Consider the following 14,634-nt stretch of genomic DNA (forward strand, 5'->3'; position numbering starts at 1 on the left):
GTATACAGAATGGTGTCATCTGCGTAGAGGTGGATCAGAGAATCACCAGCAGCAAGAGCGACATCATTGATATATACAGAGAAAAGAGTCGGCCCGAGAATTGAACCCTGTGGCACCCCCAACGAGACTGCCAGAGGTCCGGACAACCGGCCCTCCGATTTGACACACTGAACTCTGTCTGAGAATTAGCTGGTGGACCTCTTCGGCAAGCCGGGAGATGGGCCTAGCTCGAGGCTAGCTCTAGCTTAACTGATGCTTGCTTCGGGACAGAGGCGTCAGCCATTTGGATTGCAGCTCGCTAGCTGCGACGATCCGTGGTAAAGGTTCAGAGCTTGTGGTAGGAATCCGGAGATGTGGTAGAGAAAAAGCAGTCCGATATGCTCTGAGTTGATATTGCGCTGTGCAGACTGGCAGGTATTGACCGAGCTGAGTGTTGTCCGAGTTAACAGTGAAGACTGCTAGCATTGGCTAACTGATCCGTACCACATTGGGTGAGGCGGGTTGCAGGAGAGTATATTCAGTCCCTAGATGGAAAATAAGGCACAACAAAATTGTCATTTGCTTATAGTGTTAGGTCGAATGCTGTGAGGTTGAGCATCCCACTGCTACTGTTCTAGATGACTGTTGGAATATACTAGTAGACAAGGCAGTGGTTTTGGTTGGACAGTTGGAAAGCTTGCTTATGAGAGTGGTTTGGGGGAGTTGGAGGTTGGCCCTTCTGTGGTGATAGGGGATGTTCCTCCATGGTCACTCCCAGATCCTGTCGTCCATCTAACCTTGGTAGAGAAAAATAAAGAGTGGTCCGAAGCCACTGATATAGGAAAACTGGTTGACTATTACATTGGTAGAGTTATGCTTTTTTACAGCTTTTCACAGATGGATCCAAAGGCCCCAGATGGATCCAAAGGCCCCAGATGGATCCAAAGGCCCCAGATGGATCCAAAGGCCCCAGATGGATCCAAAGGCCCCAGATGGATCCAAAGGCCCCAGATGGATCCAAAGGCCCCAGATGGATCCAAAGGCCCCAGATGGATCCAAAGGCCCCAGATGGATCCAAAGGCCCCAGATGGATCCAAAGGCCTCAGATGGATCCAAAGGCCCCAGATGGATCCAAAGGCCCCAGATGGATCCAAAGGCCCCAGATGGATCCAAAGGCCTCAGATGGATCCAAAGGCCCCAGATGGATCCAAAGGCCTCAGATGGATCCAAAGGCCCCAGATGGATCCAAAGGCCCCAGATGGATCCAAAGGCTCCAGATGGATCCAAAGGCCCAGATGGATCCAAGGACCCAGACAGTGGGCGCACAGGAGCAGGCGTTTACATTCCTGAATTTGATGTGCAGAAGATTAACAGATGAACTGTCGGTATACTCAGTTAAACAGTTGGCCGTAGTAGTTGCCCTCCAGTGGGTGGAGGACGTACAGCCTGTTAGAATTATAGTTTGCTCAGATTCTCTGTCTGTATTAAATAGTTTATCATCTGCTAAATCTAATAGGAGTGACCTACTGTTGGAGGTATTAATGTAATTATGGGGAATTGAGAGAATATGTGTATTATTGAGATTCTGTTGGGTCCCAGCACATTCGGGTGTGGAAGGGAATGAAATTGTAGACCAGTTAGCTAAAAGAGCTTTGAAACAAGATATAATTGATAATTAATGTTCCACTGAGCAGAGGTGAGGACAAATGTAAGATCAGAGCCATTTTGATTGATGTGTGGCAGAAGAGATGGGACTCTGAGCCCAAGGGCCGGCATTTATATGCTTCACAAAGAAAGGTGGATGGACAAAGATTGAAAAGTCAGATTAGGAAGGAAGAGGTGTTGTTTGCTCGATTGCGTTTAGGACATTGTTCATTGAACTCGTCATTACATCTGATTGGCAGCACGTGAGTGGTTTGTGTCTGGAGTGTATGGTCGATGAAACGGTGGAGCATGTGTTGCTATATTGTTGTAAGTATTCTATCATTACAGTATGTTGAAGAGAGGGAAAGTGTAGGATCATTGAGGTTGGACGGGGTTGTATTTTTCTTTCTGGGACGGGGAGGGTCTATTAGAAGTTAGTAGGGCTCTTTATTTTTTTATTTTTTTTTAGACGTACTAAATTAAGTAGGAGGATTTATAAATTATTATTATTTTCAAGCAAAGTGTAAGGGAGTTATACTCCAGTCTAGTATGTGGCGCTAACGTAACATGTATTGGATGCCAACCGCCGTTAAACCTCATCAAAGAAGATGAAGAAGAATTGTAGACCGGGATTAATCACACACTCCAGCACAGTAGGTTTGTGGCATGCACCGCTAACGTTTGTTTACGGACTGCTGTTATACCGAAGAAGAAGAACTGCACCGGCGCTGTCGTTATTTATTGAAAATAGATAGCTAGCTAATTCTCTCACCAAGCAATATTAACATTTGTCATTTTGTAATCCAAGTTGTTAAAACAAACAAACATGACGGAGCCTCAGGCAGCACTATTACTCAGGAGACAGCTGGCAGGTAATTTATAAAACTGGTGGCTAACGTCAACTCATTTAAAACGTTATACTTAGTTGTAAACGGTTTATTTTTTTCCGCTGGTCGGGTTGCTAAGCTAGCTAACGTTAGCTTAATCCATCTCATTTGGCCCACGTAAAATCTTTGTTTCGGCTTTTACTTTTAATCAAACTACTATCGTGTATATGGTGTGAAATGTCACATCTTGGCTTACTTCATTTTGATAGTTGAATATAGCGAGTCATAAAATGTGGTCTTTAAACCCCCTCCCTTGTTGTGTCAACGTTAAACTAAATCATCTCACGTTAGCTAACCAGTGGCAGCGAACTAACGTTACAGTTGGCAGTAATTTAACTAACATCGCTACACTATTTTCTATCTTTCCACCAAGTTTGGGGTAATATTTAGTCGTTCGGTGGCCAGCCATCCATCCACGTATGTTTGGGGGTAACGTTCACGTTTTACATGGTTCAACTTTAGCTAAGCTAACTAGATAGCAAGCTAAACGTAACGTGTGTAATATCCCACCCCTTTGTTTTGAACGTGATGTCGATTTCTAACTCAACGTTAGACACACGTCAACTATCAGTCGGTGGTCATTGGACAGGTGGCAGCTTGATTTTTAAATTAAGGGCCGTGCAGGAGTTTTACTGAACCACCCGTTATATATGTGTTTTCCCCTCCATGCAGAACAAATTGTCTCTTGACAGTAAAGGGCAGCATAGTGTCTGGTTAACTAGGCATGGCATAATCCCTGCACGCCACCGATTTCCTGGATTGACGGCAATGCGTAGCTCGCCAGCTACCGCAAATAACCGAGGTGACTGGTGTACATTCAGAAATGTACCTAGCTAGCCTAATATGGCTGTGTCTGTCAAACTTCAATTACCTATTCAGTGATAGATATCATGTTTATATTGTTCAAAAATGTTTTATGTTAAGGGGGATATAGAAAGTGTATAATAGCCCATGATTTCACTATGCTATTTTATTTCCTTTTTCATACACATGTAAAAGCTAGACAGACATGCATAAACATACTGCTGCTTCTCGCCAATTACAATTAAACTCCACGATGTACTTGACTTCAACAAAGTTGAGCGGAGACGTGTGTGTGGACTATCTCCGACTACATCGAGTCGCCGAAGGTCGAAATCTAAACCCTTACCGTGTACATCTGTTGAAACTCCGTAGCGGCGTGCCTTAATTTGTTTGCTGTAATCCATACTTTTCATTAAAACGTTCGTAAAATACAACCACCGGCTGTTTCCTCGTAGCGACTGACAGTGACTCGATGTAGTCTGAGTTACACTTTATCGTTGTGTTTTACTTGGCTATTGCTGCACCTTGCCAAAGCTTCTCAGCTGAGAACAGATCAATCTGAAGCCCCATGTGGCTGTGTTCCAGTGGCCTTCGCTGGCCCTAAACATGATCGCCAGGGTTGCTGTTCAAAGGGGATGTACTACTTCATAACGTACACTACCAGTCAAAAGTTTGAACACAACTACTCATTCAAAGGTTTTATTTTAGACTTTTCTACAATGTAAAAATAAAGACATAAAGACAATGAATTAACACATTGAATCATGTAGTAACCCCCAAAAAGTGTTAAATCAAACTATGTATATTTGAGGTTCTTCAAAGTAGCCACCCTTTGCCTTGATGACAGCTTTGCACACTCTTGGCATTCTCTCAACCAGCTTCACAAGGAATGCTTTTCCAACAGTTTTAAGGAGTTCCCACATGTGCTGAGCACTTGTTGACTGCTTTTCCTTCACTCTGTGGTCCAACTCATCCCACACCATCTCAATTGGATTGAGATCGGGTGATTGCGGAGGCCAGATGCAGCACTCTATCACTCTCCTTCTTGGGCAAATAGCCCTTACACAGCCTGCAGATGTGTTGGGTCATTGTCCTGTTAAAAAAACAAATGATTGTCCCACTAAGCACACACCAGATGAGATGGTGTATGACTGCAGAATGCTGTAGTAGCCATGCTGGTTAAGTGTGCCTTGAATTCTAAATAAATCACAGACAGTGTCACCAGCAAAGCACCATCACACCTCCTCCTTCATGTCTCATGGTGGGAACCACACATGTGGAGATCATCCGTTCAGCTACTCTGCGACTCACAAAGACACGTTGGTTGGAACCAAATCTTTCTAATTTGGACAGATTTCCACGGTTCTAATGTCCATTGCTTGTGTTTCTTGGCTCGTTTTTATTGTCCTTTTAGTAGTTTTTTTTGTTGTTGTAGCAATTTGACCATGAAGGCCAGATTCACACAGTCTCCTCTGAACAGTTGATGTGTCTTACTTGAACTCTGAAGCATTTATTTGGGCTGCAATCTGAGGTGTATTCCTTTCCTGTGGCGGTCCTCATTAGAGTCAGTGTCATCACAGCGCTTGATGGTTTTTGTGACTTCACTTGAAGAAACTTTAAAAGTTCTTTAATGTTTCGCATTGACTGACCTTCATGTCTTAAAGTAATGATGGACTGTTGTTTCTCTTATTTGAGCTGTTCTTGCCATAATATGGACTTGGTCTGTTACCAAATAGGGCCATCTTCTGTATACCACCCCTACCTTGTCACAACACAACTGATTGGCTCAAACTCATTAAGAAGGAAAGAAATTCCACAAATTAACAAGGGGCACCTGTTAATTGAAATGCTTTCCAGGTGACTACCTCATGAAGCTGGTCGAGAGAATGCCAAGAGTGTGCAAAGCTGTCATGAAGGCAAAGGGTGGCTATTTTGAAGAATCTCAAATATAAAATACATTTTGTATAACACTTTTTTTGAGTTACTACATGATTCCATATCTGTTATTTCATAGTTTTGACGTCTTCACTATTATTCTACAATGTTGAAAATAGTAAAAATTAAGATAAACCCTTGAATGAGTAGGTGTTTCCAAACTTTTGACTAGTACTGGATATAAACCCTGGATTGCTGATGCTATGTATTGGCCAGTGATTGGCTTTGAAGCCACCAGTCGGCCATATTGGTACGCCTTAGTAGGATAGCAGTCCTCTAGAAATGGAGTTTTACAGTATTTCAATTAAATGTTTCACGGAAACAATCACATATTTTCTATTGTGGTGGGGGCAGTAACATTACTACTCTCAAAATAAAATGCTTTAAAGAAATGTTTTTATATATTTTTATATTTAGCTCACATATTGTAGTTTTAAAGTATGCAGTGTGGTGTCAGAATAAACGTTGCAAAAACTAGTGTAGACGTTAATAAATGCATTACTAGAGCTTCATAAATATATTTTTTAAATTGAGTGCCAAGATGGCTACCCTTTTGGCTTCAATACAGCGCCCCCTGTCAGTCCAGGGTTTATACACATCATTGGTACTACATCAGTTTTCCTTTGACTCCTCGCTCACCCCTATTAATAGTCATAGTCACTCACCCCCAGTAACAGCAGTCGCAGTAATAGTCGCTCACCCCCCCCCAGTAACAGCAGTCGTAGTAATAGTCGCTCACCCCCCAGTAACAGCAGTCGTAGTAATAGTCGCTCCACCCCCAGTAACAGCAGTCGTAGTAATAGTCGCTCCACCCCCAGTAACAGCAGTCGTAGTAATAGTCGCTCCACCCCCAGTAACAGCAGTCGTAGTAATAGTCGCTCACCCCCAGTAACAGCAGTCGTAGTAATAGCTCCACCCACAGTAACAGCAGTCGTAGTAATAGTCGCTCCCCCCAGTAACAGCAGTCGTAGTAATAGTCGCTCCACCCCCAGTAACAGCAGTCGTAGTAATAGTCGCCACCCCCAGTAACAGCAGTCGTAGTAATAGTCGCTCACCCCCAGTAACAGCAGTCGTAGTAATAGTCGCCACCCCCAGTAACAGCAGTCGTAGTAATAGTCGCTCACCCCCAGTAACAGCAGTCGTAGTAATAGTCGCTCACCCCCCAGTAACAGCAGTCGTAGTAATCGCTCACCCCCAGTAACAGCAGTCGTAGTAATAGTCGCTCACCCCCCAGTAACAGCAGTCGTAATAGTCGCTCACCCCCCAGTAATAGTCGTAATAGTCGCTCACCCCCCAGTAACAGCAGTCGTAGTAATAGTCGCTCACCCCCAGTAACAGCAGTCGTAGTAATAGTCGCTCCACCCCCAGTAACAGCAGTCGTAGTAATAGTCGCTCACCCCCCAGTAACAGCAGTCGTAGTAATAGTCGCTCCACCCCCAGTAACAGCAGTCGTAGTAATAGTCGCTCCCCCCAGTAACAGCAGTCGTAGTAATAGTCGCTCCACCCCCAGTAACAGCAGTCGTAGTAATAGTCGCTCCACCCCAGTAACAGCAGTCGTAGTAATAGTCGCTCACCCCCAGTAACAGCAGTCGTAGTAATAGTCGCTCACCCCCAGTAACAGCAGTCGTAGTAATAGTCGCTCACCCCCCAGTAACAGCAGTCGTAGTAATAGTCGCTCACCCCCCCCAGTAACAGCAGTCGTAGTAATGTTCGCTCACCCCCCAGTAACAGCAGTCGTAGTAATAGTCGCTCCACCCCCCAGTAACAGCAGTCGTAGTAATAATTGCTTTAGTAACAGACTCCACCCCCAGTAACAGCAGTCGTAGTAATAGTCGCTCCACCCCCAGTAACCCTCGTAGTAAGGTTGACTTCACCCCCCAGTAACAGATCGTAGTAATAGTCGCTCACCCCCCAGTAACAGCAGTCGTAGTAATAGTCGCTCACCCCCAGTAACAGCAGCAGTCGCTCCACCCACAGTAATTGACTGTGCTCCCCCCAGTAACAGCAGTCGTAGTAATAGTCGCTCCCCCCAGTAACAGCAGTCGTAGTAATAGTCGCTCCACCCCAGTAACAGCAGTCGTAGTAATAGTCGCTCACCCCCAGTAACAGCAGTTAGTAATAGTCGCTCACCCCCAGTAACAGCAGTCGTAGTAATAGTCGCTCACCCCCAGTAACAGCAGTCGTAGTAATATTCGCTCACCCCCCAGTAACAGCAGTCGTAGTAATAGTCGCTCACCCCCAGTAACAGCAGTCGTAGTAATAGTTCACCCCCCCCAGTAACAGCAGTCGAGTAATAGTCGCTCCACCCCCAGTAACAGCATCGTAGTAATAGTCGCTCCACCCCCAGTAACAGCAGTCGTAGTAATTCGCTCACCCCCCAGTAACAGCAGTCGTAGTAATAGTCGCTCACCCCCCAGTAACAGCAGTCGTAGTAATACGCTCCACCCCCAGTAACAGCAGTCGTAGTAATAGTCGCTCACCCCAGTAACAGTAGTAATAACTCACCCCCCAGTAACAGCAGTCGTAGTAATAGTCGCTCCACCACCCACAGTAACAGCAGTCGTAGTAATAGTCGCTCCACCCCAGTAACAGCACTGTCATCGCTCACCCCCCAGTAACAGCAGTCGTAGTAATAGTCGCTCACCCCCCCCAGTAACAGCAGTCGTAGTAATAGTCGCTCACCCCCAGTAACAGCAGTCGTAGTAATAGTCGCTCCACCCCCAGTAACAGCAGTCGTAGTAATAGTCGCTCCACCCCCAGTAACAGCAGTCGTAGTAATAGTCGCTCACCCCCCCAGTAACAGCAGTCGTAGTAATAGTCGCTCCACCCACAGTAACAGCAGTCGTAGTAATAGTCGCTCACCCCCCCAGTAACAGCAATAGTCACTGTTTACTACTCTGTGCTTTGAGGTGAAGGTGGAGCTGAGCAAGCCCTGATCAAGTTAGCGTTTATGAATAATTGCTGTATTTAGAATGCTTGACTACTTATTTACACAATAAGAGGTGCGTTATTGGAAAAATTTTAATATGCCCTCTATAGGTTGACTTCACTGTTGAGATGGTTGTTTCGTGAGGAAATGAAATGGTTGAAATCCACATACCAAGTTGATTCTTTTAGGACCAGAGCCCAGGGTGTGACAGATGGGTACAGTTGTTTGACTGTGCTGGTGTTTCAGCACAGCAGGAGACTGGCTGCCACGGCAACAGCACATCTAAACCACAGTGAACTTCTGAGTTCAGTTTAAACTGCTACTTAGGAAGCTGTTTATTTGGTATAATGGGCACTTTATAGGGATATCACTTTTTATTTGAAGTTTTAGGGATAAGGATGATTTGTGGAATAAACGATTTATGTTCACAGAGGAACATTTTCAGTCTGAGAAGGCTGACTTCAGCATTTTCCACATACTAATTAGTGAGATTGATGTCTCACTTTATTGACTGGATAGAGTTCAAAAGTCAAACAGCACCGTAGAACAGCACTGTCAAACATCACCGTAGAACAGCACTGTCAAACATCACCGTAGAACAGCACTGTAGAACAGCACTGTCAAACATCACCATAGAACAGCACTGTCAAACATCACCGTAGAACAGCACTGTCAAACATCACCGTAGAACAGCACTGTAGAACAGCACTGTCAATCAGCACTGTCAAACATCACCGTAGAACAGCACTGTCAAACATCACCGTAGAACAGCACTGTCAAACATCACCGTAGAACAGCACTGTCAAACATCACCGTAGAACAGCACTGTCAAACATCACCGTAGAACAGCACTGTCAAACATCACCGTAGAACAGCACTGTCAAACATCACCGTAGAACAGCACTGTCAAACATCACCGTAGAACAGCACTGTCAAACATCACCGTAGAACAGCACTGTCAAACATCACCTGAACAGCACTGTCAAACATCACTGTAGAACAGCACTGTCAAACATCACCGTAGAACAGCACTGTCAAACATCACCGTAGAACAGCACTGTCAAACATCACCGTAGAACAGCACTGTCAAACATCACCGTAGAACAGCACTGTCAAACATCACCGTAGAACAGCACTGTCAAACATCACCGTAGAACAGCACTGTCAAACATCACCGTAGAACAGCACTGTCAAACATCACCGTAGAACAGCACCGTCAAACATCACCGTAGAACAGCACCGTCAAACAGCACCGTAGAACAGCACCGTAGAACAGCACCGTCAAACATCACCGTAGAACAGCACCGTCAAACATCACCGTAGAACAGCACCGTCAAACATCACCGTAGAACAGCACCGTCAAACATCACCGTAGAACAGCACCGTCAAACATCACCGTAGAACAGCACCGTAGAACAGCACCGTCAAACATCACCGTAGAACAGCACTGTCAAACATCACCGTAGAACAGCACTGTCAAACATCACCGTAGAACAGCACCGTCAAACATCACCGTAGAACAGCACCGTCAAACATCACCGTAGAACAGCACCGTCAAACATCACCGTAGAACAGCACCGTCAAACATCACCGAACAGCAGAACATCACCGAACATCAAACATCACCGTAGAACAGCACCGTCAAACATCACCGTAGAACAGCACCGTCAAACATCACCGTAGAACAGCACTGTCAAACATCACCGTAGAACAGCACCGTCAAACATCACCGTAGAACAGCACCGTCAAACATCACCGTAGAACAGCACCGTAGAACAGCACTGTCAAACAGCACCGTAGAACAGCACTGTCAAACATCACCGTAGAACAGCACCGTAGAACAGCACTGTCAAACATCACCGTAGAGACACTACTATATTTTTTGTGTGTTTTTCGGATGGAAAAAAAACTGTTAGAATGTTTTCTCTTTATTTCCCAGAGCTCAATAAGAACCCAGTGGAGGGATTCTCAGCAGGTTTGATAGACGATAACGACCTCTACAGATGGGAAGTCTTAATCATCGGCCCACCAGACACATGCTAGTAAGTCTGCCAGCCCAGTTCCACTCTTGAGTTTGCTGTGTGGATGGGTTGATGAGTCAGCTGGGGAGTATTTGTATGTGGGTATGTATTTTAGCGGTGCGCGGTTCAGCTATCGCTAACAACCCATCTGTTTTCTCTGCTTCAGTCTCGAAGCAAAGACGTTTAGGGACCAGGGAGAAAATGCGATAGACCTAACTCCCCATGACCATGGGGACTGCGGGTTATGAGTCAACCCGAGCACCACTAATGTATACGTCATGTACAGCAGTTGTCTGTCAAAATGTCTTGATCTTACCAACCCCCTGCTATTTGACCATAACGACAGGCATTTCTCTCTGCCTTCATGTTCACAGTGAAGGTGGTGTGTTCAAAGCACACCTCACGTTTCCCAAAGACTACCCTCTCAGGCCACCTAAAATGACATTCATCACAGATATATGGCACCCTAATGGTAAGTATGGGTCAATTGTACTGGCTGTTTTTTGTTTATTTTCTCCTCAGTGTTAGTACCTTTTTTTGGGGGGGGGGTCTGTTTTACTGTTTGTGAAATGTCAGCTATCCCTCTGGAGGATCAGTTGTGTTTCTCATTAAAGTAAAGATTTTTATGGAATTCACCAAAATCCTTGTTTACACACACACACATATGTATGTATGACTGTATTACTGTACTGTACTGTACTGTTATGTACGTATATGTGTATGTATATATATATACGTATACATATACATAAGTGTACAACACATTTTCCAAAAAGTAGTAGCATTAGTCACGTAAACACAGATAAAACAAGTGGCACATTGGATTCCTAATTTTAAAAATAAGTGGTGCTTTTCTTACCTATTCAATGATCATGTTGCTAATGATGTCAGACACTGAATGAATGGGCCATTATCAGTCATGACAACAAACAATCCAGTGTCACATTTATTTATTCCCCCCCTTTTTCCACCTGTGTAGCCAGATTATGGCATTTAACTTGATATTTGGGTTCATCGATCTGAATTGAATACCTATTCAGTATGGAAAAAAAAAATTATATATATATATATAGATAGATGTTTACATGAAAGGTTTCAATAGAACACAAGTCTAATTTCATGTCTCTTGTGCTGTTTGCAGTTGACAAGAACGGAGACGTATGTATATCTATTTTACACGAGCCTGGTGAGGATAAGTATGGCTATGAGAAGCCTGAGGAGCGCTGGCTGCCCATCCACACAGTGGAAACCATCATGATTAGTGTTATCTCTATGTTGGCGGACCCGAACGGAGACTCGCCTGCCAATGTCGACGCTGCAGTGAGTCTCATTTTCACCCGAGGGGCCAAATCACTGGTCTAAGCTCACACGGATTAGTTCTTTATACATAGACAATCAGTGGATTGTTGTTTGGTACAAAAGGAGTAAATGGGGATTTTTAGATTCTGTCTCTTTAGTGCACATAATTCTGAATATATTCTGAATGTTGCAGGTTCTCTAACATATTTTTGTGGAGAGCAGAACTGTCATCATCTTTGAACTTAAATGTTTTTGCACCTTTGATTCCCCCTGCAGAAAGAGTGGAGGGAAGACCGACATGGGGAATTCAAAAGAAAAGTGGCCCGTTGTGTAAGAAAGAGCCAAGAGACTGCCTTTGAGTGAATTTTATCAAGCTGCATCTAGCTTCACTTTTTCAGGGTAAGAATAGTGGACTTTTGGTCTTTCACAAGTCATGTCTTGTAGTTTTGAAGATGTCCCAATGCGATTATTACTGCATCTCTGAGTCACTTATCCAACTGTTCACACTTTGTTCATACCTGTTGCATTTTCTAAAGACACTCTACTGGAAGTGTATTACAGTATATCAATAAGTTGCAAGTTCTTGTCTTCCACAGGTCTCCAATTTGAGAAACAACATGGCACTGTTTTCCTGCACTCTACTACCCGATTGCCAGGCTCGTCTTCATTGCATTTGGCAGAAACCATCTGGCTGCCATAGAACTTAACAGCTGTTGCCACATGCTGACCGAAAACTGCCACACAAGTGCCAACTCGAAAACAACAAAACAGAAGATGAATAAACGCATTTTTTGAAGTCTATGAACTTTTCAGGAAGAGATTGTAAAGATCTGTATATAGCACAGACTTAAAACTGGATAATATATAAACTGTTCCTACCCATCCAGCAAGACACACAGTACCAAATAAGTAGTGCTTCTGTAGGTAGAATTTGAGCCCTGTGAGTTATTGAAGTTTTTAGTCCTCTTCCCCGTTCAACATCCACTCTAGTGTGTATTAGTGTAGGTATGTTACAGGTTGCTTTGATGGACAGGAAGCCTTGAAGAAGGCAGAATGGTAAGAATGCGACGCTGTTGTGGAATCCCACTATTGGAGAACAGCGGAGTTCGGTTCTAGAATGACCGGAATATCGGGCCAAAATGGCATTTATGGCAGAGGGTGCACTATAATAGACACATGCTGTAGCATGCTTGTCATGTTAGGTTCCTTCACCCTTAGCACTTCAGGAAAATTTGCTGTAAGTCACCATTTTAAAATATGAATAAGTTTATAGAGGCAAGTCTTTATTTTGGCTTTTTAACACCATTAGGAACTTCCCCTACCGTGGTGCACATGTACCCCGAATTGATCACATACCTCATATGTCAATTTCAGGTGTGTTTCTTTGGAGATGGACATAGCCATTACAAGTCATGCATTCACAAATTGAGCTCGTAGTTAGGTTTTTAATTATACATTTTTCAAAAGTGCCTCCTATTAAATTGCTTGGCAATTGCACCCTGTATTGAACCAGAGTTAGTTTTGGAGAAGTTAGAGAAATTGTTAACCGCTTAAGTGTTATTTTATAACCCTTCACACCAGTACAATGTATAATCAAACATATTGGTAACCGTTTTGTTGTAGCAATAACCTTCCCCAGATGGGTGGTGTACGGTCTTATATTTGTTTTAATATTCTGGTGAGATTTAGGGGAGCTATTTCTCTTAGAGTCACCTTGATGAAACAGATGAATTTACAACGCTTGATTTCCTTTGTGTGGTGTCATAGGTAGGATTTGTTATGCATGCTTTAACATTAGGTTTCCATGCTGGTAGTAGTGTCTGGGTTTTCATTTCAAATGTATGTTTGTGCCATGTTTTATTTTCCCTTCCTCTTCCCCCCCTGATCCTCGATTTTTCTCCTGGTGTTTGATTTTATTCTGGCTCTGATGGACTATTGCAGTTTACTTGCCTAATGTACAAAGACAAAATTCTGATGTATATTTTTCATGTTATGAAAATTGTCACCTTGTGTAGTGAGTTCTTCTAAAATATGATTCCCCCTCCAATAATTGTTGGGGTGTTTTCTTTTAATGAAAATGATGTGTACAATGTTTTGTTATATTACCAGACATGTACTTCTTTGTTACACACATGATCTTACTTCATAGCATGTTCTCATTTGTATCATGTGGTGTCTGATCCCCTAGGTCAGGATATCCCAAACTTGGTCCTTCGAGGACTTGCTTCCGTTCAGCCACTAGAGCATTAATGAAGTTGTGCGCTGATGTTGGGCGATTAGGCCTGCCTCGCATTCAGAAACTCCAATTCATCCCAAATGTGTTCAATGGGGTTGAGGTCAGGACTCTGTAGGCCAGTCAAGTTCTTCTACATCAATCTCGACAAACCATTTCTGTATGGACCTCGCTTTGTTGATGGGGGGGGGGCATTGTTATGCTTAAATAGGAAAAGGACCTTCTCCAAACTGTTGCCACAAAGTTGGAAGCACAGAATCGTTTAGAATGTTAAGATTTTCCTTCACTTGAACTAAGGGGCCAAGCCAAACCATTATTCCTCCTCCACCAAACTTTACAGTTGTCACTATGCATTCGGGTAGGTAGTGTTTTCCTGGCATCTGCCAAACCCAGATTTGTTTGTAGGACTGCCAGATGGTGAAGTCTGATTCGTCACTCCAGAGAACGCGTTTCTACTGTTCCAGAGTCCAATGGTGGCAAGCTTTACACCACTCCAGCCGACGCTTGGCATTGCACATGGTGATTTTAGGCTTGTGTGTGGCTGCTCGGCCAATTGATAGAGCTCCATATTAACAGTTCTTGTGCTGACATTGCCTCCAATGTAGTGAGTTTTGTAACCGAGGACAGATGATTTTTACAAGCCTCAGCATTCGGCGGTCCAGTTCTGTGAGCTTGTGTGGTCTACCACTTCGCAACTGAGCCGTTGTTGCTCCTAGACGTTTCCACTTCACCATAACAGCACTTACAGTTGACCAGGGCAAAAATTGACGAACTGACTATGATGGCGCCACGTTGAAAGTCACAGCTCTTCAGTTAAGCCATTCTTCTGTCATTGTTTGTCCATGGAGATTGCATGGCGGTGGGCTCAATTTTATACACCTGTCAGCAACAAGTGTGGCTGAA

The 14,634-nt window shown here is 43.9% G+C and overlaps 1 protein-coding gene across 2 annotated transcripts; it reads left to right on the top strand.

Moving 5' to 3' along the window:
- Window positions 1-2,103: 2,103 nt before the first annotated feature.
- Window positions 2,104-13,590, top strand: LOC135551032 (ubiquitin-conjugating enzyme E2 G1-like). Of its 2 annotated transcripts, none has more exons than XM_064982407.1 (6): window positions 2,104-2,280; window positions 10,118-10,220; window positions 10,574-10,671; window positions 11,341-11,519; window positions 11,775-11,897; window positions 12,095-13,590. In XM_064982407.1, the coding sequence occupies exons 1-5, from the start codon at window positions 2,232-2,234 to the stop codon at window positions 11,859-11,861; spliced, it is 516 nt and encodes a 171-aa protein (XP_064838479.1). In that variant the 5' UTR covers window positions 2,104-2,231; the 3' UTR covers window positions 11,862-11,897; window positions 12,095-13,590. The 2 variants fall into 2 exon arrangements, with proteins under 2 accessions (XP_064838479.1, XP_064838480.1); XM_064982408.1 differs by lacking the exon at window positions 2,104-2,280 and adding an exon at window positions 2,287-2,495.
- The last annotated feature ends 1,044 nt before the right edge of the window (window positions 13,591-14,634 follow it).

This window comes from Oncorhynchus masou, chromosome 12 (assembly GCF_036934945.1).
Source record: "Oncorhynchus masou masou isolate Uvic2021 chromosome 12, UVic_Omas_1.1, whole genome shotgun sequence".
Lineage (NCBI taxonomy): Eukaryota > Metazoa > Chordata > Actinopteri > Salmoniformes > Salmonidae > Oncorhynchus > Oncorhynchus masou.

Coding starts and splice junctions, on each gene's coding strand:
- LOC135551032 (XM_064982407.1), top strand. CDS start 2,232: ATGAAGAAGAATTGTAGACCGGGATTAATCACACACTCCAGCACAGTA. Junction 2,281..10,117: donor CACACACTCCAGCACAGTAG/GTTTGTGGCATG, acceptor TTTATTTCCCAG/AGCTCAATAAGAACCCAGTG. Junction 10,221..10,573: donor GGCCCACCAGACACATGCTA/GTAAGTCTGCCA, acceptor TCATGTTCACAG/TGAAGGTGGTGTGTTCAAAG.